This window comes from Paroedura picta, chromosome 6, assembly GCF_049243985.1.
Source record: "Paroedura picta isolate Pp20150507F chromosome 6, Ppicta_v3.0, whole genome shotgun sequence".
NCBI lineage: Eukaryota > Metazoa > Chordata > Lepidosauria > Squamata > Gekkonidae > Paroedura > Paroedura picta.
The window spans coordinates 100,494,539-100,517,906 of NC_135374.1; the positions used below are offsets into that span (position 1 = coordinate 100,494,539).

General features: G+C 41.7%; 1 protein-coding gene across 2 annotated transcripts in view; it reads right to left on the minus strand.

Annotated features, from left to right (window-relative positions):
• Positions 1 to 1,503: 1,503 nt before the first annotated feature.
• The window catches only part of RBM26 (RNA binding motif protein 26), a 55,625-nt gene continuing 33,760 nt past the window's right edge, over positions 1,504 to 23,368 (minus strand). For both annotated transcript variants that reach the window (XM_077343866.1, XM_077343865.1), the window contains exons 12-22: positions 22,743 to 22,907; positions 21,731 to 21,862; positions 21,457 to 21,528; positions 18,110 to 18,238; positions 16,028 to 16,102; positions 14,286 to 14,456; positions 12,970 to 13,074; positions 9,691 to 9,900; positions 8,482 to 8,568; positions 5,480 to 5,593; positions 1,504 to 2,409 (exon numbers count right to left, since the gene is read on the minus strand). In XM_077343866.1, coding sequence (XP_077199981.1) covers positions 2,320 to 2,409; positions 5,480 to 5,593; positions 8,482 to 8,568; positions 9,691 to 9,900; positions 12,970 to 13,074; positions 14,286 to 14,456; positions 16,028 to 16,102; positions 18,110 to 18,238; positions 21,457 to 21,528; positions 21,731 to 21,862; positions 22,743 to 22,907 — 1,350 coding nt within the window. In that variant the 3' untranslated portion in view covers positions 1,504 to 2,319. The remainder of the gene's footprint in view (positions 2,410 to 5,479; positions 5,594 to 8,481; positions 8,569 to 9,690; positions 9,901 to 12,969; positions 13,075 to 14,285; positions 14,457 to 16,027; positions 16,103 to 18,109; positions 18,239 to 21,456; positions 21,529 to 21,730; positions 21,863 to 22,742; positions 22,908 to 23,368) is intronic.

A 23,368-nucleotide genomic window follows, 5' to 3' on the forward strand; every position in this document is an offset into this window, starting at 1 on the left:
GGGTCTACTGGATGCGAAAATATCTCAGATCTGAATACTGGTATTTGGACCCAGAATTTTTGGGGAATACTGATTTTTTTGGGGGGGTGGGTGGGGGAGAGGAGGGTCTCAATGGACTTGAACTGGGGAAGAAACTACTTTTTGTGTTTGTGCGCATGCGCAAACCCCTTACCCATAATTAAAGAATAATGGCAGAGATGGACATAAATTGACACTTCCACAGGAAGCGTACATGCTTCCTGATTTACTAATCGTCAACTCCTTTAAATAAAAGAAAAAAAATATTGGAATAAGAGTCATTCAACTGATGATTATTATAATATATGAAGAATTACATGCATAGCTTGTAAGTAGGAGAATAGCAATCAATCTTGCCTGTAGCTGGTTTAATGAACTGAGATTGGTTTAAAATCTGACAAGAGCCAGAGCTATTACCTCTCCTTGGAAGGAGGCCTTGCAGAAAGAAAGCAGTACAGCACTTCCATTGAGACTCACACATTTAGAAACAGGTCCCTCGGACAACACCATCTTCCCTTCCCACTCTAAAGGGGAAGAAGCACAGCAAACATATCAGAATCTGTAGGAAAAGAAAAAAAATACAAAGGGGATAATAATTCACCAGGACACTCTCCAACTAGGTTCCACCTCCCCAAATGTAGTTTCCAAAACATTAGCATTGGGGGAGAAGATGTAGGCAAGGGTGCAGCAAGATGGACACATTAAAATATTTTGTAAAAATGCAACCGCATAACGGTTGGAACAAACTGCTTTCTGAGCTCTTCTCACTAGAAAAGGCTGCATCCCAGGGCTTTCCACCTCAGTACTTTAGTACTTGTAAGGGAAGGTCTACTGACATCCGAATGGGCTCAATTTCTTTTTTCCCAATGCTACACCCCCCCCCCCCATTTAAGAGCTTCTTGTGGCGCAGAGTGGCAAGGCAGCAGACATGCAGTCTGAAGCTCTGCCCATGAGGCTGGGAGTTCAATCCCAGCAGCCGGCTCAAGGTTGACACAGCCTTCCATCCTTCCGAGGTCGGTAAAATGAGTACCCAGCTTGCTGGGGGGTAAACGGTAATGACTGGGGAAGGCACTGGCAAACCACCCCGTATTGAGTCTGCCATGAAAACGCTGGAGGGCGTCACCCCAAGGGTCAGACATGACCCAGTGCTTCCAAAGGGGATACCTTTACCTTTACCTTACCCCCCTTTTGCCTCACGAGTCCTGCCTATTAGACTGTGGACCACTTTGGAAGGGACCCCTCTCGTTTCTTTGATACATTTGATGGAAAACAAATTAATACTTACCAGCTTTCCTTAGCTCATTTTGCTACACTTCTTCAACCGCAGGGTCTCTCCAGAGAGGCAAACCTCCTTCTGCTTCCCAAACGCAAGAGTGATAGCGTTGTTCTTGAAGCAACCACTCTCATTCGAGCAGCCTTATTTGGAAACGGGGTAGCTCAGAGTGTGCTTCAGTGCATGGTACATGTGCAATATCAGCATATGGCTTCATTTTTAATGATGTTTTATTGTTTATGAAAAGTCATAGTGATCCAGCTCTTTTTTTGAATATGGGGGGGTGGGGGTCACCACTTGGAATGGTCTCGTTCTTTTTAAATTTTTTTTCTCCGTTATCATGGGCCATGGTGTTATTTCGTTATTGCTTTTTTTTTCTCTTTTTTTCGGGGGGGAAGACCATTCCGTTTTTTATTTTTTTTAAACATCTTAAAGTGATAAGGAGAGATATATGCAAAGCAGTCATACACAGTATCATTAAAACTCATACGTAAAATACGTACACAAATCCAACAAAAGGCTAGTACATAGTAAAGCCTAAGCATACTACTATGCATTATGAATACATAACTTGAGAGAGAGACTTCAGTTTAGTACTGTTATCTATTATTTCTGAAAACATTCACAAAGATCTTAAATGCCGGTTTTCATTCCATACTTGGAATAAAACAAAAACAAAAAAATTACCTATGATAGAACAACTCTTGGTCGTTTTTTTTTTCCTTTTCTCTGTGTTGTGGGACCAATTCTTTAAATTACAAAGAACCCAAAGAATTCTGTAATGTTTCAGTAGAAGTAATAAAAACATTGCATATGTTCCTAATGTGATGTCTTTAGTGATCATTTACCGAAATGTAAATGCAACTTTGAACATCGATCACTCAAAATACAGGCTCGGCTGCTTAGGCCTTCTCTGAAAATCCAATTTCCATCAGTTTTACCCAAATGCTTTTGTAGTACAAATATGCAAAAGTACTTTAGGAAATGCTAATGCAACATAGGTACAGTTCTAGCATTGACCAGCTGAATCATCTTCTCCAAGAACGAGATTCATTGTCGTCGTCGTCTTCGTCGTCGTCTTGAAGCAGTGAGTCGTCGACCAAGGATTCCTCCTGAAACTATACAGAAAAGACCCAATAAGGAAATGAGATTGGAAAGCTGAACACACAGTTCTCACTAATAAGACAAAGAAGTTCGTTCATTCATTCATTCATTCATTCATTCATTCATTCATTCATTCATTCATTCATTCATTCATTCATTATTTAAACTTATATACCGCCGTTCGCCAGGAAGTCTCACGGCAATTCACAATATTACAATCACAATAAAACCGCTTAAATTCCCATTATATATTACGCAATAACAACAATGGTGCTCTAATCCTATAACCCCCGCCTGTTCAGTCAGAGCTCATAACGTTGGTCTCATGAGAGAGGAAGCTGGCCGATGGCTCTAAGGCAGTGGTCCCCAACCCCCGGTCTGTGGATCAGTCGGTACTGGGCCGCGAGCTCCTCCTCGTCCTCCTCCCCAGTTGCTGCCTCGGGCTCCCCCTCGGTGTGGCACTGCGCAGCTGCTGCTGGCAGCGCCCCCCCAACGGGCGGCAGAAAGTCAAGGGCGCTGACGGGAAAGCAAGTGGAGCAGGAGCTCAGGCAGTGGTGATGTCCCTCAGCAAAACAGTACCCCCCCCCCCGGGCCTCAGTTAAATTGTCAAGTGTTGACCAGTCCCTGGTGATAAAACAGTTGGGGACCACTGCTCTAAGGGATCCAAAGATGGAACCCGGGCTCTGCCCTGGCCTCAACTGTATGCCTGGTGGATGAGTTGCATGTTGCTCGTAAAGACTCAGTGCCAACTGCTAAGGAACTTTGCAAGAATGGGTGTGAGCTGGGGGGGGGAGGGGAATGGAATCAGAATATGAATATTGTCTACCAACCATAAAAGGTGGTTTATGGTATACCATAAGATATACTGTAAGTCCGAGGTGGGGTTTCAGTTATTTATTTCATGCTGTCAAAGTGACCTTGGGGGCAAAATCAGCAGCTGTGATTACTTCAATGACCAGATATTGTTTCCTCAACAAAAAACATGTCTCTTCAGAACTTAGCTAGCGATGTCAAGACAACAGACACAGCTCATGATAATGACAAGCCCTACTCTGACCAAGGTTGAAGTTGTCTTCTCTGTGAACTTGTATTATGTGAACTTGTAAAATGTATATCACTGCTGACTCTTGACTTCTGCAAAACCTCAATGGCCGCTTTTTGACTAGCTGCCATCTTTCTGTAAACTTTCAGAATGGTACACAGAAAATCTCTGTTTAAATACACCTTGGGGAACAAGATCCTATCATCATCATAAATTAATACATATTTTCTGCCCATCTGCCTTAAACTTCCTGAATAAGGCAGGATAGAAGCTGAATAAATAAGCAAGCAAAACCGCCTGAGTGGTCTTCTAGGTTACCAAAGTATTCCTAATCACAAAGCGAAACTTCAAGAATTGATTTAAATAAAGGTTTTTAGCAATTAACACTCTCCAACTACTTCAACGCTAGAGATAATCAATTCTGGGTGAGAAGTTACAAAAGTAATTTTCATAAATGAAATATGCATCTACTAGGAGGCGCTTACACAAAGGTCAAAGCTAAAAACCATAAATAACAGAAAATGTCCTGACAGTGGAACAGCAATTCTGACAAAATTTATGGTGAAGGCAAATGGAGGCTCTCACTCATAATTTACTCTACAGCTGATAGATGCAGGACCTGGTGATTACAAATATTCTGTTTCAAGACTCCTTGGTGCTTGTGCTAGAAGCAGTAGTGAACTTTTTCTCTTCTTAGGAAAAGCTGACATTTAAAAAAATGTAAGATGTTTGAAAGAACTTTGATTGGAAATCCATTATGAATGGGAGTTTATTGAAGGGTGAAAAAAGAGGTGACTAATAACAGAAAAAGAAAAATGTAAATTAATATAATCTGGTTAAATAAACCGGGGGGGGGGGGGAGACTAACCCATGTTAAGGCGGGAAATATGATAAAATTACTGAACGCCTTTCTAAAAACATCAGCAATTAAGGAAACGGTTTTGAAACTATTAATCTTTCCAATGTTAAACCTGCAATAAATATCAAGAGAAAGTAAGTAATTTTAGTAAATGTAATTTTTAGAGAAAAGTAAGGATTCCTAAAATGCAACAGTGAGATGACCATCTTCTGGTGACATTTGTTTTGGTACTACCTGCTATACAATGAAGACGAGAAACAAATATTCAGCAAGATCTGTACATTTGCCGAAACCATGAAAAAAAACTCGTGAGTTGGTTGTTTTCAGGGGGACTAGCTTGGTGCTCCAGAAGACCCCTGCTCACTTGGTGGACTTGGGCACCTCAACTATCTCAAGTCTGACCTCTCACAGAGTTACTGTACAGACAAAATAGATATCCCCAGAGCTCCCTGAGAGAAGCGCATGGCATAGGTGTGATCAAACAGGATGTCGGTCTCTGAACACCTGAACAAAAATTAAACTATTCGAAGTATTTTGCACAACTTCTGTGATAATACGTCAGAAGTGATTGCTAATATCAGAGCAGAAATAGAGTCTTTCCAAATGAGGCAACATGGATCTTTCAAAATAACGACCCAGCAGATTTTCCTTGCTGAAGCCATTCTTTGCATCATCAAAGAATGGACCACAATGCACCACATACTTAGGAGACAACACATCAGATCTTTCTCCCAAGGATGTTTGCTGTTTTAGTGCTTTCATGAAACATGGTGCCTGTTACACTACCTAGCTTGACTCCTAACTAGAGATTTCTCCTTGAAACAGCTGCACATGGAGCTCACCTACCAGCTGGAAGAAACTGGAATCTCTACAGCAAACTAGATACAAATACATATTTGAACTGCTTACTTAGCCATGAGAGAGAGAGAGAGAGAGAGCGAGAAAGGGGAAAGCAAGTAATATGAACTGACAGATCAAACTGCTCTGAAGGAACAAGCAAACTTAACTCGAACAATTGTCAGAAGACCTCCCCAAACAAGGGCCCAATCCAGACACACTGGAGAATGCACTACCAATGCACTTTTGCAGCTGGATTTTTTGTGCGAAACAAAAAATTCTATTTCTACGGTACATTATCCAACATGTGTGGAATCAGCCAAGGTGTGAAATAAGAGACACTTACTTCTTCTTCATCTGGTTCTGTCTCCTCTGTTTCCACAGTAGACATATTTGTGACTGGCTTGTTCCAGGCCAACTTCAGGTCCTGTCCTTTGAATCGCGCTCCATGGATAGCAGCCTGAAGAGAACAATATTTCTCTGTGAACTCTCCTTCAGAAGAAAAATGTGTATTCTATGACTGGCGGTCTGTGACCACGGACAGTAAGGCCACAAACCAAGATGGTGTGTGTGGCAGGTTGTTTTTTCTCCCGTTGAGGCACAATCCAATGACGGTTTCAAGGCAGACAAAAGGATTTACTTCTCCAGTCAATGAGTGATACCAACTGTGGAAGTCACTGTCATGGTTGGCATTATGCTGCATTTAATAAATTCACCAGAATTCACTGTCAGTGGAGATAATGGCGGCCACAATTAGCTTTAAAAGAGGGATAGATATATAAGGAGAAGTTCATCAAACCTGGACAGAGGTTTGTTGCTCAAAAGGGGGGGGGAATTCCACTGGGCATACTTTCCCACTGTTACCCCGACATCGTGAAATGTTTGGTCCAAGGGCAATTGTGCCCCATGGGATCTGTCTTCATTCCATGGGGCATGTAAGAATTATTCCACCAGGCATTCCACTAATGCAATTTTGGTGGGCTCTACCATCAGTGCTGTTAAATCTTATGCCAAATGCATCAGTCTGCGGTGTGCATGCGGTTTTTAAATTGGATTCTATTCAAATGATGGTTTCATTATTGTTGTTGTTGTTGTTTTTTGTATCACTGGCTGGACAGAGCTCCACTCTCAGGGAGGGTTGGAATAAAAATCTAAATAGATAATAGAAGTCCTTGTATTTCACTGATTCTGTCTTAGTATTTAATGCAAGCCTTTCTCTCAGACTATACTGGTTCATTAGAATGTTGCCAAGATTTTTATTTAAAGTATGAATGTAGACGTATTACCGATTACAAGTTATTTCAGAGCTTACAAACATGCATATATACCCATTCCAAAGGGTTTTAAAAAAATCTATCAGGTGCTAAGAGCTTACAATGCACCAAATTCCAATGAATGTACCAACTCCTGAATTATCAGAAATGCAGGTAACATACTGTCCTGATCTCAATGATCTCATTGGTGTTTCGCTTTTGAAATACCGAATATTTTTAATCTCCATACATTATTTCTACTAGCCAAAACAAGAAATCTTGGGGGGGGGGGGGGGAACAAAAAATAAAAATTAAACTTGGTGAATATAACTTATTCTTCTGAAAAATGCTCCATTTGCTGCAAAGGCTTGGTAATTGAAATGTAGAAAGAAAAAAAAATTAACCTATGGGATATTCATGTCTCCTTAAGTACCAGATGCATTAAGTGGCTGCTTTGGAAATAGTATGTTCAAATTAAAGTAACATGAACTAGCATAAATCAGCGTTAGCAACATTCCGAAATAACTGACACGGTCACAAAAGATTTATAGTACAATCTGAAAGTACAGCATAATGTGAAATGTGGAAACAATTACATGTTCAATGACATCTGAACATGAATTGTGTGATATTAAAGTCCCCAGGTATAAATTTTAAATCTGTACATATAAATTTATGATAAATTTTAAAAGATTCCACGCCTATTAAAATGCAGCTCGGGGGAGGGGGTGTTGTCCACAAGTCTCATCACAATGTCACACAACTGGAATTTTGAAAAGATGCTTATGGGTGACATTTGGGTTCAGAAATAACTTGTAATCTTTGAAAGAAATTACTGCTGCATAAAAATGCAACATTTTATGACTAGGGAATCCTCCTCCTTTCTCCTCCCTAAAAAGTGAATGACTATAAACCTTTTTCGTTCAAGGCAGTAAAACATTCGCTACCATTGCGTGAAAGAAAGCTTTCAAAAAGCTACAGCTGTTTTACAGATCAATCATTACTGTCAGTTGCAAATTTAAATTATAATTTGCAAATGAGTAGAAGCCTACAGATCTGAGCTATAATTCTGGACTTTTAAAAGAAGGTCTCAGTTTATTAAGTAAGGATTTTTTATTCTATCTCAAATACTGTCCCTACCAGTAGGACAGAGTTTGAGTCCAGGTGTCACCTCCTGTAGTCTTAAAGGTCCCACTGAACTCAAATTCTGTTCTACTGCTCCAGTCCAACTCAGCTATACCCACCTGAATCCATCCCCACCACTGCATCACGCACAACCCTAAATCTCAAGTATTTGACAACATGTTGAAAAAAGTTTCGATCCCTTCATGCGCATAACATATCAGCACAGTGCAGGGTAACTTTTCAGGTGTTTGAGCGTTTAAAATTCAAGCCCCCTTTGCCAAATTGCTCCAATTAATCAATTTCTGGAGAATTTCGTATTAAAAGCTTGTCCCACAATTTAGCCGTGAATTCCTATTAACAAGGGACTTTAGTTGTTAATAATATCCCACTGTGAAATTTTCCAGAGGTTCAAGTTTTGCAATCCTAGCATTCACAAACTGCAAACAAAAAACCTGTGCCTTAGAGCAGATTTTCATGCTGCAGATTCACTGTTCATTCTTAGACCTCAATTAAAACCCAAACTAAGCCACAGAAAGCTCCGGTGGACTAAAAATTGCTGCAGCAGTAATTAGGAGCACTAATAGTAATAAAGAAATTAATTATTTCAAATGCCTAGACTCCCAACAGCTACAAGACCTGTGGAAAAACACCTTTTTCAACACTCTTCCTTGCAGTCAACACTCTACCACCACTCTTCCTGAACTGATATGCAGAGAGAAGCAATCTTTTAACACACATTATTTATTTCTTAAATCTCTACCCTGCCCTGTCTCAAGTGACTAGTATGTCAGATGTGTGGATTTCACTTTTTACTTCTGTCACTTAAAACATCATCTAACCGTGATTTGAAGCAAAGCAATGAACTTACAGTGGGAATACAGGACGGTTCAATACTTAAAACACACTTAAATTGAATCCTGTCTTCTAATATGAAAACCAATTTGGAAAAAAAAAGGAGAAAGACACTTACTGTTTCTGCCTCTGCTCTGGTCTTGAAAGTAATCACTGCGTGGAGAGAGGAGTCATCTATCTGGCAGTCTTCAATTTCGCCATATTGCTTTTTAAGAGGAGGAAAATCATCAACTAGTTGAAATATTTCTCTGCTGGGCGATGTCTACAACAATTCTAGATTGACTTGACCTAGTGACTTCGTATAGCACCATGCCAGGATAAGAGCAAAAGGGGGAGGGGGAAAGAAAAGGGCAGAGCCAAAAAGAGGGTCTAAAAGGTAGCTGAAGTACTTGGCATATGAAAGTTCAGCCAAAAGGAGAGCTGCTTTTGGATCAGTTAGAGCAGGGGTAGTCAACCTGTGGTCCTCCAGATGGAAACGCTGGCAGGAGCTCATGGGAATTGTAGTCCATGGACATCTGGAGGACCACAGGTTGACTACCCCTGAGTTAAAGCACAGACAGCTCTGGAGCAGTAGCTCAAGAATATCTTATGTTTGCTAGGGTTAAATTTTGACCTGGAACTCTGCTTGATCAGGACATTTAGATGAAAGCTAGAACAGATTACAAAGGACCACTTTACATTCGGTGTGGAAAAGAAGCTACACTGTGAAGGAAAAAGTAGGTTTCTCTCTTTTCTTAATGAATGCATGGGCCTACTAAATCATTTAACTGCAGCAAATGTAATCTGAATAATTTTTCCAAATCCTATTCTCAATGAAGGGAAAAAAATCATATGAGAAGCACCTATTAGTCACCCTTCTTTGGATAACCACTGCTCTTGTTACATTCTTCACCCGAGGAAGATAGAAATTTATTTACCTACTTCATTTATATCCCCACCCACCCCCGTGGGGAATCTAAGAGGATTATGTAGTTCTCCACTCCTCCATTTTATGTTTACAACAACCCTGCAAGGTAGAAAGATGGAGCTGCTCAAGTTTAGTTACACTTATTAAGAGCCAGACTCTCCAGACCTGTCCCTGCAATTCACATCCTGTCCTGTGCTTGTTTTCATACACATTTTTGTTCCGTGCAAAAGAGATACTAACATTTGTAAAACTTACGTTTACAGATGCTCAAAATGAAACCCGGAATTTACATCTCTTTGGCTGAGTATTCTATTGACAATGATCTCAAACATTCTATGGGCCAGACAGAGTACCAACACGTGTCGTTCCCCCCCCCCCACCGTCCCGGGGTTCAATCAGAACAGTAATATTTCTACATACCGCAAAGTGAGGAAGGAGATCTTCTCGATCATTCTCAGTAAAAGCAGAGATCTCAAGCGCCCTAGGACGGTGATCCACCACAGCGTGAATAGTAACGCTTCTCCCTCGGCCACGGCCTCGCACTCCCCTGCCTCTGCCACGTGATACACCCCGGCCTCGAGAATGAACTCCTCTACCACGACCCGAAGAAAGAATTCCTCGTTTCGCAGCCTAGCAAAGTAACAAGAATTAGCATTCATGTATCACTTTGATGTCGAGCTTCAGAGACACTGGGCTGCATGCAAAGGACTGAAAATGGAAGGAGGCTAACGCTGCCGCTTGTGCCAAATGGCTGTGCAAGATCTGCCCTAGTGGAAGGACTTCTTTAGGCTAGATAATGCAAACCTCTAGTGCAGGGGTAGTCAAACTGCGGCCCTCCAGATGTCCATGGACTACAATTCCCAGGAGCCCTTGCCAGCATTCGCCAGCGAATGCTGGCAAGGGCTCCTGGGAATTGTAGTCCATGGACATCTGGAGGGCCGCAGTTTGACTACCCCTGCTCTAGTGTGATGCATACAAACAGTACTTCCATGAGTGGCAGCAGACCTCTGCTTGAGGAAGGCCACCTTTGAATCCAGCCTCACTCCCCCACCCCCAACCCAGTATTGCTTACAACCCACCCAGTAGGGCAAATCAATTTTCTTTATTATATACAGACAGTTGAGGTAGAATTATTTGTGTAAAACCACTGAGTAAGTTATTTCAAACAGTGACTTTCCAATGTATTAGCTTGGCTGGTATACTGTGCCAAATTTCTCTAAAGTTTTTCCATGTTCTCTAAAAGGCGTATCCAAAGTAATTGCTCAGTGACGTTTCATAGTATGAGCAAGCAGCCACCAGTATTATGGGCAAGCTGGCAGCAATGGGATTTTAAAGCACCAGGGTATGGAGGCAAGACAGGACGTAGGTAGCACCAAGAAGTATGCTCATTCAAGTTAAGCAGTTAAAACCTCAGGGTGGATACTAAACAAAAATTCCATTGATGGACGGGTGCCTTGCAGGAATAGGATTCATAACCATTGACACACTTTCAGACCAACTCCCGGTTTTGCAAAAACCTGATCTCAAGCTACAGAAGCCCCCTCAAAATTCAGCCAACTTTTACCAACAAGATTCATGAACCAATCTGAAATTCATAGCTGAACAGGGAATCTGCAGAAAGGCTTTCCATTGTGAAAGATCAATTTAACAAAACAAAGCAAAAAATCATGCTCTGTCAAATACATATAGATGCCCCTTACTTGATGCTGACAACTGTCTCAAGAACCCTCAATTCCTTCTCCTATCAGGTCAAAAGCAATAAAAAGACTTTGCAAAGTACTAAAGCAAAAGGATGCAACAGCAGCAGAGTATAGCTGGAGAAAGGAAGCCATGCTTGAAACTCACTTAACTCCCATATCATACTCCCTCTACACAACAGCTATGCAAACACCTCACTTTCCTAGCATCTCTTGTCCTTAGAGGCTTTTAAACCTTTCATAAGCCTGTCTTTCAATGCCACGTGATCTGTAATCCCTCGGAATATGGCAATGAACAAGCAATTTTGTTCTGGCCTGGAGGTGGTCCATATAAGCCTCATTTTGGAAGCCCCGTACTTATGACTGTACAGTAGGGCGACACTCACGCCTGTCACATGCATTTGTATAACAGTCATACCAAAGAAAAGACGAACAGTTGTCTGAACTCTTAGCGCACACTTATGGCAAATCAATTCGCTTCACCAAGCACAATCTGTCTTCCATTTCCTATTCCCTGCAACAACCTGGCAGCTACTGACACAACCCTGTAATGAGGTTTTTTATTGGCAGGACACCTAACAGGGCAGAAAATGTACATATATGAAGCTGGGCATTATGAAATCAAAGAGTCACAAAATACGAATTTAATTACGTTGGCATTGACTTGTAGTTATTTTCATTATGTTCTTTAACACCAAACTAGGAAGAAAGTTATGTATGAAACTCATGAGAACTTAATACGCAAATCAACATTTCTAGAGTTTATGCTAATCGGTTTAACATGTGATCTACGCTCTTCAAAAGACAGCAGATGTTTGAAAGAAACCAGGTAATTATTTGGAACACCATGACCCCTCTAAGATTCAATTCAGTAATTCTAGGATTTACACTAAACCATTTACAATGTGATCTTCAAGAGACAGCAGATGCTTGAAAGGAAGAAATCGCAAGCAGGGCAGCTGCAAGTTCTAAATGCCAACAGCACCATCTATGGGGCATGCATTAAAAATGCACACCTCTCACAAGAAACAGAAAATAGTTTTGTAGGACAGCAAGATTTGAGTCTAGTAACACCGTAGGGACCAACAAGATTTCCAAAGATTCAAAGCTCCCTTCGTCAGGCAGAAAATGGGTAAAAATGCAAAGGGCTACCTCTCTGTTTTAAGAAGAGAGTCACGCTTTTCTCTTTAAAGTATTTTTGCACAGATTCCAGAGAAAGGAGCAAGAGTCCAGTAACACCTCGAAGTCTTTTAGATCAGGGGTAGTCAACCTGTGGTCCTCCAGATGTTCATGGACTACAATTCCCATGTGCCCCTGCCAGCAAATGCTGGCAGGGGCTCATGGGAATTATAGTCCATGAACATCTGGAGCAGCGGTCCCCAACCTTCTTCCGGTTCAGGACTGCCTCTGGGGGTGGGGGACAGCTGCCGGCCCGGGCGCTGCGCATGCACGTTTTCAACAGCAGGTGGCACTAATGTGTTTTCACCAGCAGGGGGCACCAATGTGCATGCGCGGCAGCTCTGCACATTTGCGTCTGCTGGCGTGCCGGAGGCCGCACCTGCCTCTTCCCCTCCCTCTCACAGCAAGAAGCTAGCCGGGCCACGAGCAAAGTGGCCGCTTCGCTTGGGGCCTGGCGAGCTTCTCGCTGCGGGGGGGGGGGGGGTGAGGCAGGCTGGAGGTCTGGTACTGAGGGGGTTCATGACCCCTGATCTGGAGGACCACAGATTGACTACCCCTGTTTTAGATGCTACTGGACTCTTGCTTTTTTCTACTGCTACAGGTAGACTAACACCACTTGCCAACTTGATCAGATTCCAGAGACAATGTCATGTTAGTCTGCTAAATCCAGAGTCTCTCCTGGCACCTTAAAAAACTAAGGTTTATTGTAGCACAGGTAAGTGAGAGTCTCCTCCTTATATTATGCAGGTAAACTCTGATTTAAGTTCTCTGGAAATGCGTTAGACAATTTCATATTCTCAGTATGTTTTTCAAGTACACTTACCTCAAGCTGCAGCTCTGTGTACTTCCTCCTTAGTTCGGTGACTTCTTCCCCAGCCTGCATCTTTTTGTACAAGTCCAGCTCGGTGTCCAACAATTCTTTTTGCATCTAAGAAGTTACTGGTGCAATTTAGTATGCATTTCTCAAAACTTAAATTGAAGGACATGCAATTAAATAACCAGATCCCAAAGTGCACTGCAACACTGCCAAATTCAAGATCGGCACTAGATGGACTCTTGGGGACAACAGACAGCCAGCTGACCTTCAAGGTTATACACAGTCAGGGCCCAGTGTACCTGAAGGACCGCATGGATGACTACGCCCCCCAAAGGAAACTACGATCATCCAGTATGAACAAATTAGTGATCCCTGTTCTAAAAATACGTCTGGCCTCATCCAGGGCCAAGGTCTTTTCAGTCCTGGCCCCCACCTGATGAAATGAGCTCCCGGAAAAGTTATGGGCCCTGACAGAACTGGGTCAGTTTCGCAGGGTCTGTAAGATGGAACTCTTCTGTCAGACATTTAGTTGGGGCCAATGAACAGCAAGACAACTTCAAGACCTTCTGGAGAGGGGTGGCATACAAATCAAAATACAAATAAATATATATGAATAAGATTAAACACCATCTGGGCTCCCTCTATACAGATCTCACCCCCCCCCCCAAAAAAAATCCAAGACATCAAATGAATATACAGCTTATACAGCTGGCATAATTGTATTTAGGATAATGTTTTTTAAAGTTTAATATAAAACTATGTAATTTTCACTTATTATATATGTTTTTATGAAACAATGTTGGAAGCCACATCAAGCTGATGTGCCGGGAGGGTCGGTGTATAAGTCAAAAAATAAAATAAATAAATAAACAAACTCAGGGCTCTCCTAAACTCAGCATGCTCAGAAACTAAGTACTACGGGGATCGAGAAATAAGGTTCAAGAATTGCATCTTGAGCCACACACCAAAAAAGCCAGGTAAATGAAACAAGCTTGCACCTTTTACAACCTGATTACAGATCTCATCCATCACAACAAGAAAGATGCATGATATAGGACTCCTTATCTATATATAAAACAGGTTTAATTTCAAGGAAGGCTCTCCAAATAATCTTTGGTATTGCTAGTCAGGTGAAATACACCATTAAATCACTTGTATTTTCTTGGCATGATCAACACCAATAAAACTTTTAGGTCACTAAAGTGAAGTTATGATACAAACATGATAAACGCATTCCTTCTCGATTTATTTTAACAGTGTTAGAATACTATAAAGGGGGAACCTTAGATTAAGGGAATGTGAAAGTAGCAAGATCAGAATACCTGTGTCTTGGTTTTCATGCTTTTTAGCGGAGTGGGTGCCGGGGCAGAGACACCTTTCAATTCGTCCTTCAATTTGGTGATGCTGTTGGTCAAAGTCTCCAGAGTTTTCATGATTTCGGCCTTGTCCTCTGACTTCATGTTTTTATTCTTCTCCAGCTTTGAGATGAGCATCTATTGAGACAACGAACTATTACTTACAGTAATCATCTGCTGATCTCTATCAACAATCTTTTGGATAAAAGTTATTTTTTCCTTCAGCTGTGTTAAGCACAGTTAAATACATTTTTTACCACCGGAGTTTCAAAACATTCCTCCTTCTACCAGATGCAAGGGACAGCTAGTAAATATCCAACTAGATCAAACATGTCTCCACTGAAAACAGGTGAGTTGGGAAGGAGAGACTAGATACTGGATGAGCTCTGACACAGGGGTCAAAGGACTGTAACTGCATGCAATATGCTTAAAGAGAAGGATGTGGAAATCTCTGCTACAGAATTCTACCACTTGCTTTTGAAAGACTTCCAAAGCATTTTAATTTCTGGTTTCAACCACACAGAGAAATCACTCGTGGAGGTGCTTTATCCCACTATGTGAGTCTCTTACATCCAGGGAAGGGCTCCTCCCACATGAGGAAATGGCATCTGCTAGTTTACCCTCAGCAGTCAACCCTGTGCTTTTTCTTTCTTTTTGAGAAACCCCATGCGGGGAAAGAGTTGGGAGGACCCATCAAGAAGTCCAGAATTGAGAGCATGAAGTCAGCTTGAAAAAGGTCGATACAATTTGACTTGCTGAGAGCATTTCCTACTGGGAATTGTTGACAGCCAGCATGGTGTAGTGAGCATCAGAGCAAGATCTGGGAGAGCCAGGTTCAAGTCCCTACTCTGCCACATAAGCTGCTTGAGTGACCTGGGGCCAATCACACACTCTCAGTCTATACTACCTCACAGGGTTGCTTGTGAGAATACAATTGAGTAGAGGATACAATATATGCCACTTTGAAAAAGAAGTTGGTTCTTATGTGTCGCTTTTTCTCTACCCGAAGGAGTAGCTTACAACGGCTTACAGTCGCCTTCCCTTTCCTCTCCCCACAACAGGCACCCTGTGAGATAGGTGAGGCTGAGAGAGCCCTGATATTGCTGCTCAGTTAAAACAGTTTTATCAGTGCTGTGGAGAGCTGGTTGCATGTGGGGGAATGTGGAATCAAACCCTGCTCACCAGATTAGAAATCCGCGCTCCTAACCACTACAACCAAGCTGGCTCTTGGGTTCCTACTGGGGAGAAAGCTGGGGTATAAATGAAATAAATAAGATTTCAAATTATGAAAAGAAAAACAACATTAGCCTACTAATGATAAGACCAATAAAATATCTAGGAAAAGTAGTGTGAAAAATCTGAACACTTTCTCTAAGTTTTAAGAACTTTTCCATCTTCTTGCACAAACGACCACAAATGCCTAGGTTTCAGAAACAGCGGCCAACCCTTGATTTCTATTTGCCTGCATAGACCCCCCCATCAACAAATCTATGGCTAAGAGTCAATCAGGCAGTTCAAGAATCATTCATGAACTCAAATCTTACAGAATTCCTAGAGAAACCCCCCCACTACCATTGTAAATGTAAGAAAATTCCTTTTCTGAACTGCTTTAACACAGAATTTTACTATTACAGCATTGATGCTAAAACACATGACATACCACAACTGTTTTTCAGGAGAAACCAGATCACAGAATAAAAATACATTACCTTCTGTGTTTCAATATGCTTTTCTAAAATCTCTTGTTTTTTCTTCCTCACGTCTTGCTGAAGTCTTAGTGCCTCCTGTAGACATACACAAAGAAGTAACATCTCAATATGTCACAAGAAAAACTACATCAAACTTCCACAGTTCCGCAGGGCCTGCAAAAGGGAGCTCCTCCAAGAGGCATTTGCTTGAGGCCGACCAACTCAAAACATCTGCTGGTCCCCCCCCCCCAACACCCTTCCATGACTGAACAATCTGACCTCCACAGGGATATGTCAGTGTTGTTGTTCTGTTAAAATACTTTTCGGGTTGACATGCTAAGTTATGATTGTTATCTGACACATTGTTATAATCTTCTATGGAACTATTTTTACAACATTTTATATAAACTGCCCAGAGCTGTATGGAAGGACGGTATAAAAATCCAAACAAGCAAAAAAATGTATCACCTACTAACATCTGGCAAGGTACACAGGGTTTAAAGTTTCACTCCCCTTTAGCCATGTCTCTCATCATTTGGGGGTGACTGTTATCCACTGAGAATAAACCGATAAAATGGATTTAACTGGATGAAAGGCCTTTAAATAATGTGTGTGTGTGTGGGGGGGGAGCCTTCTCCTACTTACAACCAACTTAAAAATACCAGGTGGAACCAACACAGCATACAACTGCAATAGATACAATTAAATCATTTAACAAATATTTTTTAGAAGACTGGATAACTTCCACTGTATCTATCTCTTTTGACACTGCTTATATTTTAACAAATTCTCTCATCATACTGAACAGCAACACAGTAATTATAGATACAGTGTTGAAAATTCTAGATTCTAAATCCATAGGGAAAAGCTGCAATATCTGTCCCATTACTCTTCTTAAACTGATTCAACACACTCACATTTATGTTAAAACTAAAGGGAAAAGGGGAAATGTACCTTTTGTGCTGAAGTCATAGGGAAACTTTATGGACCCAGCTAAAGTTTTTAAATGCATAACTAAGACTGTTTCTGCACTGGGAACTTCACTACCCCCGCTCCCATGTGGACAAGGTGCACCATAGTGGACAAGGTGCACCAGAACAAATGCTCCCTTGTGAGGGAGCAGGAGGAAGCGGGGAAACCTGCCCTGACTCGAACTCCAGCCTGGCGTGAAGCCTCTAGTGCGGAAACGGTCTAAGTATTATTTTAATCCGAGAACTACTTTAAGGCTTAACTTTAATCACTGGTTGCTTTTAGGGATAAAGCTGCCAAGACTAACTGCTGAAACAACAAATATGATCTGAACTCTAATTAGAAGACTTTAAAAAACAGTCTACGATGAACATCAGATTTCAAAGCAATTTGTGTTCTGAAACCAGATGAACGCAAATCCATCAGCCGTTTTAGAAGAAACCCACAGAAAGTCTCAATTACTGTACTATTTCAAGGGCAAATAGCTGAAAGTTCCCTGAGGTGCATTGTGCTTCCCCAGCCTACCCAGACTAAGCATAAAACTGAAAGAAAAGGTTTTGCAGAAGAGGCTCAAGTGATTATTAAGTTTGAGGAGGAAACGGCAAAGCTCCATATATCAAGATACAGACTTGGGGTTAGCTTCAAAAGGGAGGAATAAGAGAAAGTGCAGGAGCCTATCAGCCTTCTGAATTATAGTTAGCAGACCACACTGCATGTACAACAGACCTAAACTAATGTAGACAAATGTATTCTTCACCAAAGTAAGGCTTCGCCTCAAAATTGTATCTGTGATTATAATTCCAGGTTCATTAAAAGATCGAAGATCAAAGGTTTTACCTAGCAACCTTTTAGTCTTTACCATAAAAATCCTGGAGCGAGAAAAGTTTTTCAAACAATAAATATAGTAAGATAGAGAATCACTTCTCTCCTCAAAAAAATAAAATAAAATAATGATAGCAATTTTAGATTTAGCCTGTACAGGATACAGGCATCAGTAAAGCACCTCAAACTGTGACTCGTACAAAAGATTTAAGACAAGATGCAAATAAACAGCTGTTTGAAATGAAACTCTGTCATTACGAATACCTACTAGTATGTCACAGACTTCTAAAGGAGAAGCAGAGTTCAATTTACCTGTTTTTTCTTCTGTGCTTCACTAGTGTCTAGAACGGAGGTGTTTACAACAGGCAGTGTTTTCTGAGCAGCCTTCAGAGCAGCTGGGTTATAGACTGTTTTTGTCAAGCCAGTAGAAGTAGACAAGACCTACAGAAAGAAAACAGTTTATTGTGAGAATCAATCAACTTTGGGGGGGAAAACTGATTCAAATATAGATTTTTCTCCAGGACAGATACTTGTTGCTACACTTGTAAAGACAGCGAGAACAAGCACATCTGACACGCACAAAAAAATGTTCTGACAGGCTTATACCGATTCTAAGGATTACTAGAAGGTAAAGACACGTGCTGTGGAAAAATGACAGAAGTATGAACCTGAGCTCAATCACCTTGAGTGTATGGGGCACCTGAGTTTGAAAGGACGAGGAAGCAAAGAGTGTTACCTTTAAAGGCAGGGGAGGGCGGTATATAAATATAATAATTAATTAATACATGCATACATGCCACTTGGCTGAATATAAATGGAGGCAAGTTATACAAGTTATTCATTCAGAGGTCTACTGATTGAGTGTGCCTGGCAAAGAGGACAAGCTGCAGTATACATTTCCAGCAGAATACTCATGATTTTTGTGATAACAGTAAGCCACAAATAGTCTATAGAAAGAACCACACCAGTTGCCTGTTTGCCTAGTTTAAACCTAAGAGATCACTCAAGCAAGCAAGCTAAGCCAGGAGCAACATGGGAAAGTAGTACTGATTCAATGTTGGACTAGATGACCCACGAGGTCAACTGTGAAAACTGACTACGCAACCTGGCACAATGATCCACTAAGGTCAAAGTATCCAAGGAAAACATCAACTTTGGGGGGGGGGGGGCTGATTCATACATAGATTTTTCTTCAGGACATCAGGAAGAAGTTCCTGACAGTTAGAGCGGTTTCTCAGTGGAACAGGCTTCCTCGGGAGGTGGTGGATTCTACATCTTTGGAAAATTTTAAACATAGGCTAGATAGCCATCTGACAGAGAGGCTGATTCTGGTAGGCTTAAGGGGGTGGCAGGTTACAGTGGATGAGCGATAGGGTTGTGAGTGTCCTGCACAGTGCAGAGGGTTGAACTAGATGACCCACAAGGTCCCTTCCAACTCTATGATTCTATGAAAAGGTATTCTTCTGTCTTAGGGTGGTCTGTTTGATCAACCCAAACAAGCTTTAGACAACCGATTGTTTAAAGACATGGATAATGTTTAGCAATTAAATTTATGAGAATAAAAATGCTTCAGCCATTAGTGAGCCTGATACTTTTTTCACATTACAAAATCATATTGGTTATAACTTCTTTTTTAGAATATGTATGCCACACCTTCCCCATTGCTCAGGGTAGCTTTGCTGGGAAACCATTATAGCTTCTTAACAATACTGTACTTAATTCTAAGGGTTTCTGCAAGGGTAAATTATTTACTAAGCAACTACACAATTGTCTGATTTCTTTAGCAGTTCTTTGTTTATCCTAGCAGTCATGATAGTCAGTCAATTTTATTGGGGGGAATTAACAAAGAAAAAAAGAAAGCAGCAACTTTAAAAGACAGCTATACAAATAGTGGCAAACAAAAGGCAGAAGGTTGGTAGCCATTGAATAAGTAGGGAAAAAAGGTTGTTCCAATTTTTTAGCACTTTTTCCAATAGAAAAATAATTTGAGGGAAACCTGATTGCTTCATGGCCCAAATAGGAGGTTCTGCTCCACTAACAGTCCCAAAACAAAACCTTGATTGCCATTTAGAATACACACCACCTAACATCAGCCAGGGCCCAAGAGTTATTTAAGATGTCCCTGGTTGCTTTGGCATGCTCTGCACAATCATTATTGAGTTTGTCCTTTTGAGTAGCAAATCCTGGATGCCAGATTACTACTGAAATTCTCCTCAGTTTCAAGGCATTTCTAGTCAAGGATTTGGAGCAGTAAAATACTGCTATTCAGGAAGATGGAATGTTACTGCTCAATAAACAAACCTAAAGCTGTCTCAGGGATATAAGTCATAAGGGGGTTAGTGTTTTGGGTTTTTAAAAAAAATCAAGCCACTTTTTGAAGACTTGTGGAAAGCCATGGAAACAAAGAGTTGTAAGTTCCATTCTATATCCAATCCAGTTGGCATTGCTAAACCAGAAGTGTTTTTTCCCCAAATACAGGTCATTCATGAGTACTGATCCAAGTCAAATGGACCAAGTCCCCCAAGCAACATGCACATTTATTAGCTTAAGATGCTGCACCTACGCCCAAGCACCCCGTCAAGAATTTCATTGCAGGCCAAATGAGGCAATGCTGCATCTCCAAATCTGCCATGTGGTATAGTCTAGTCTGGACCGAAACAGAACAGATCTAGACAGAACAGGCTAGTTTCAACTGAGGGGCTTATGTGGGATCAATGCAAAACCATGCTGGAGAGATGCGCAGACAAGCAAGCAAGGCAGAATACAGTATGGCCTATCTCCTGCCAAGAATGGAGACAAGCGGGTGGCATGCTAAGGCCATCCCAAGTGTGTGGAAGGCTATGGCTTGGTGGTAAAGCTGATCTTCATAAGTGAGTTGTTCTCAACCTCAGGGCCGCAACCCCTATGGGAGACGATTGACCCTTTTCCCCAGGGTTGCCAAGGCCACCACTGTGCTACTGCCGGCACCTTCCTAATGTCTCCGGTGCATGCGGCCACTTTGTCTATCATGAAAGCCCGAGGTGGCCAGTGCCGTGGAGGGGAGGAGTCCCGACGCAGCCTCTCCCCTCTGCTGGCCGCCTCGGGCTTCTGTGATCACCAGCGTGCCAGAGCACGCAACCCTACTACCCCCTTTGGGTTGCCGAGGCCGCCACGGTGGCCTCGGTGACCCAAAGGGGGTCGCACCATCAGGTAGGTTGAGAACCACTGTTATAAGCAAAAGAACTCTGACATCTCCAGCTAAAGAGAAAAGGCCCTATCCCAGCAAAGAGAAAAGTTCAACTACAGGAACCTCCAATGCCCATGCATATTCCATAGGTGATTTCCTGCATTACAATTTTGGCTACGCTGCTTTCATAAACTCTCCGCCAGAGCTCAGTTTAGCACTGACAACATTAACCTGATCAAGAAAAACCATGTCCAAACCACTGGGCTCTGGGTTTCAAGCAGCTGTCTCACAAATGCAGCCAACTTTCTCAGCAGTATTACAGATGGGCCTAATGTCAGACTTCAGCCTTCTATTTTAAGACAGGTCTTAAAATACTTTTGTGCTCATGCTATTCAAATAGTCTGCTATTAAATTCAAGGAAAAGACAAAGCTGTACTGAAGCATGCTCATGAAACCGTAGTTCTACAAACGTCTGCCCTGAATCGTCTCTTACCTTTTCAATGGTGGGAGCAGGTGGCTTAGGCACAAACCCTAGTCTCTCCTTCACAGAGAGTTTTGTTACATTCTAGGAAAAAAGACAAGAAACCTGTAGTAGTGCATTTTTAAAAACAAAGCACATTGCACTTGTAACTGCAAGTATTTTAAAAAGCCCTTCTTTAAATCCCCTGGAATGACAGGGACTGTGTTCCATGAAGGGGTCCGGAAGTTGCAATGGTGGTTCAGATTAATAGATAACCAACGTTTTAGTAAATAAATATTATAGTCACCTGAACGGGTTCCGTACTGGCACTCTGAGGTTCTGCAGGCTCAATGTTACTGATGGGTACTGGACCCAGTCGTTCCTTGACGGACTGTTTCACAACAGGCAAGACGGACTGCTGGCCCAAAGGCTGTATGACCTTGAAAGGAAAATAAGATTGCCATAACTATGTTTTAAAATCAGACACCAGGACATATGAATTGCCCCATCTTTCAGTCAGATGCTCTCACCTTTATAGTGCACTAAATCAAGAACGCCAGCTGAGTAAACCTTCAGCTAACAGATCACTGGATCTATCCCCATATAAGACACTGCTCTTTTAAAAATGGATTCTCCTATTCCTTCATTTAAAAAGAACACATTAAATTAATCAACACATCAGGGATCGACTCCATGCAATGCACGATGAGGACAGCTGCACTTGTGGAACGGGTTTTTCCCTCCTCCTTTGCTGCTGTAGCTAGCTATAACCTTATAGGTATAAACTGAAACTGACTGATACAGGGACGCCTGGTGTTTAATTTTTTTAAGGATATAAATTCTGATTCATTTCCTGTCATCAAAATTTGATATCTGTATAGTGCAAATATTTAATTTTGCTGTGCTCAATGAAACGGGAGAGAGCAGCTATTGAAATCTGACCTGGATTCATTAGAAGAGTCCGGCAACAATATGTACTTATAAGCCAACTGCAGAAATACGGTAATCTACCCGGAACAGAGTTTTGGTCTGTGGTACTTTAACGCAGAGGTAGTCAACCTGTGGTCCTCCAGATGTTCATGGACTACAATTCCCATGAGCCCCTGCCAACATTTGTGTTTGCTGGCAGGGGCTCATGGGAATTGTAGTTCATGAACATCTGGAGGACCACAGGTTGACTACCCCTGCTTTAACAGTCATCATGACGGATCACGGAAGGGCAACAGAGAACATTCTGCTCATCTTCTAGTAACTCCTAATGGAAATGCTTAAAAATTAGTAACAGAACGTTGAAATGAACCAGGGTTCTGCTGTATTACCTTCTGCACTGTAGCCGGCATTGGTGGAGCACTGCCTTCTCTGTGCCAGTAGACTTTGATAAAACGATTATTCAGTACTGCTTCGGTGCTTGATATTGCTTTCTTTGCTTCTTCATGGGTGGCAAACTGAATGAGAGCACCTTCTGGATCTCCCTGGTAGGCAACCTGCAAAGTTCAAGAAAAAAAATCAAACACCAGCCTAGCAATTCCTCCCAGGAGGTGCTACACTATGTAACACAAATAAGAGAACATCAGCTTACAATGAATAGCCAGAAGCATCTAGAGGCTTGGTGCCCTGGAGAAGCTGCATTGTAAAATGTTATTTAGCTCCAAAGAGCAAGGCTCTGAAGAAATATGGGCTCCTGCTCCAAAGAGGTTTATGCACTTAAGAATCATCATGCTGGACCAGGCCAACATTTCGTTTACCCAGCAGCCAACCGGTGACCTCTAAGAAGCCCACAAACACCAAGGCTGCAACAGCATCATCCTGCCTGTGCTCTACAGCCATTGATTTAAGGCATTCTACCTCTGGGACTTGGAGGGAGTAGATTCCCATCTTGATTAGTAGGGGAAGAGGGGATGGCTTTTGAAATAGTAAATTTTCAGCCAACAGGTTAAAAGCCAGG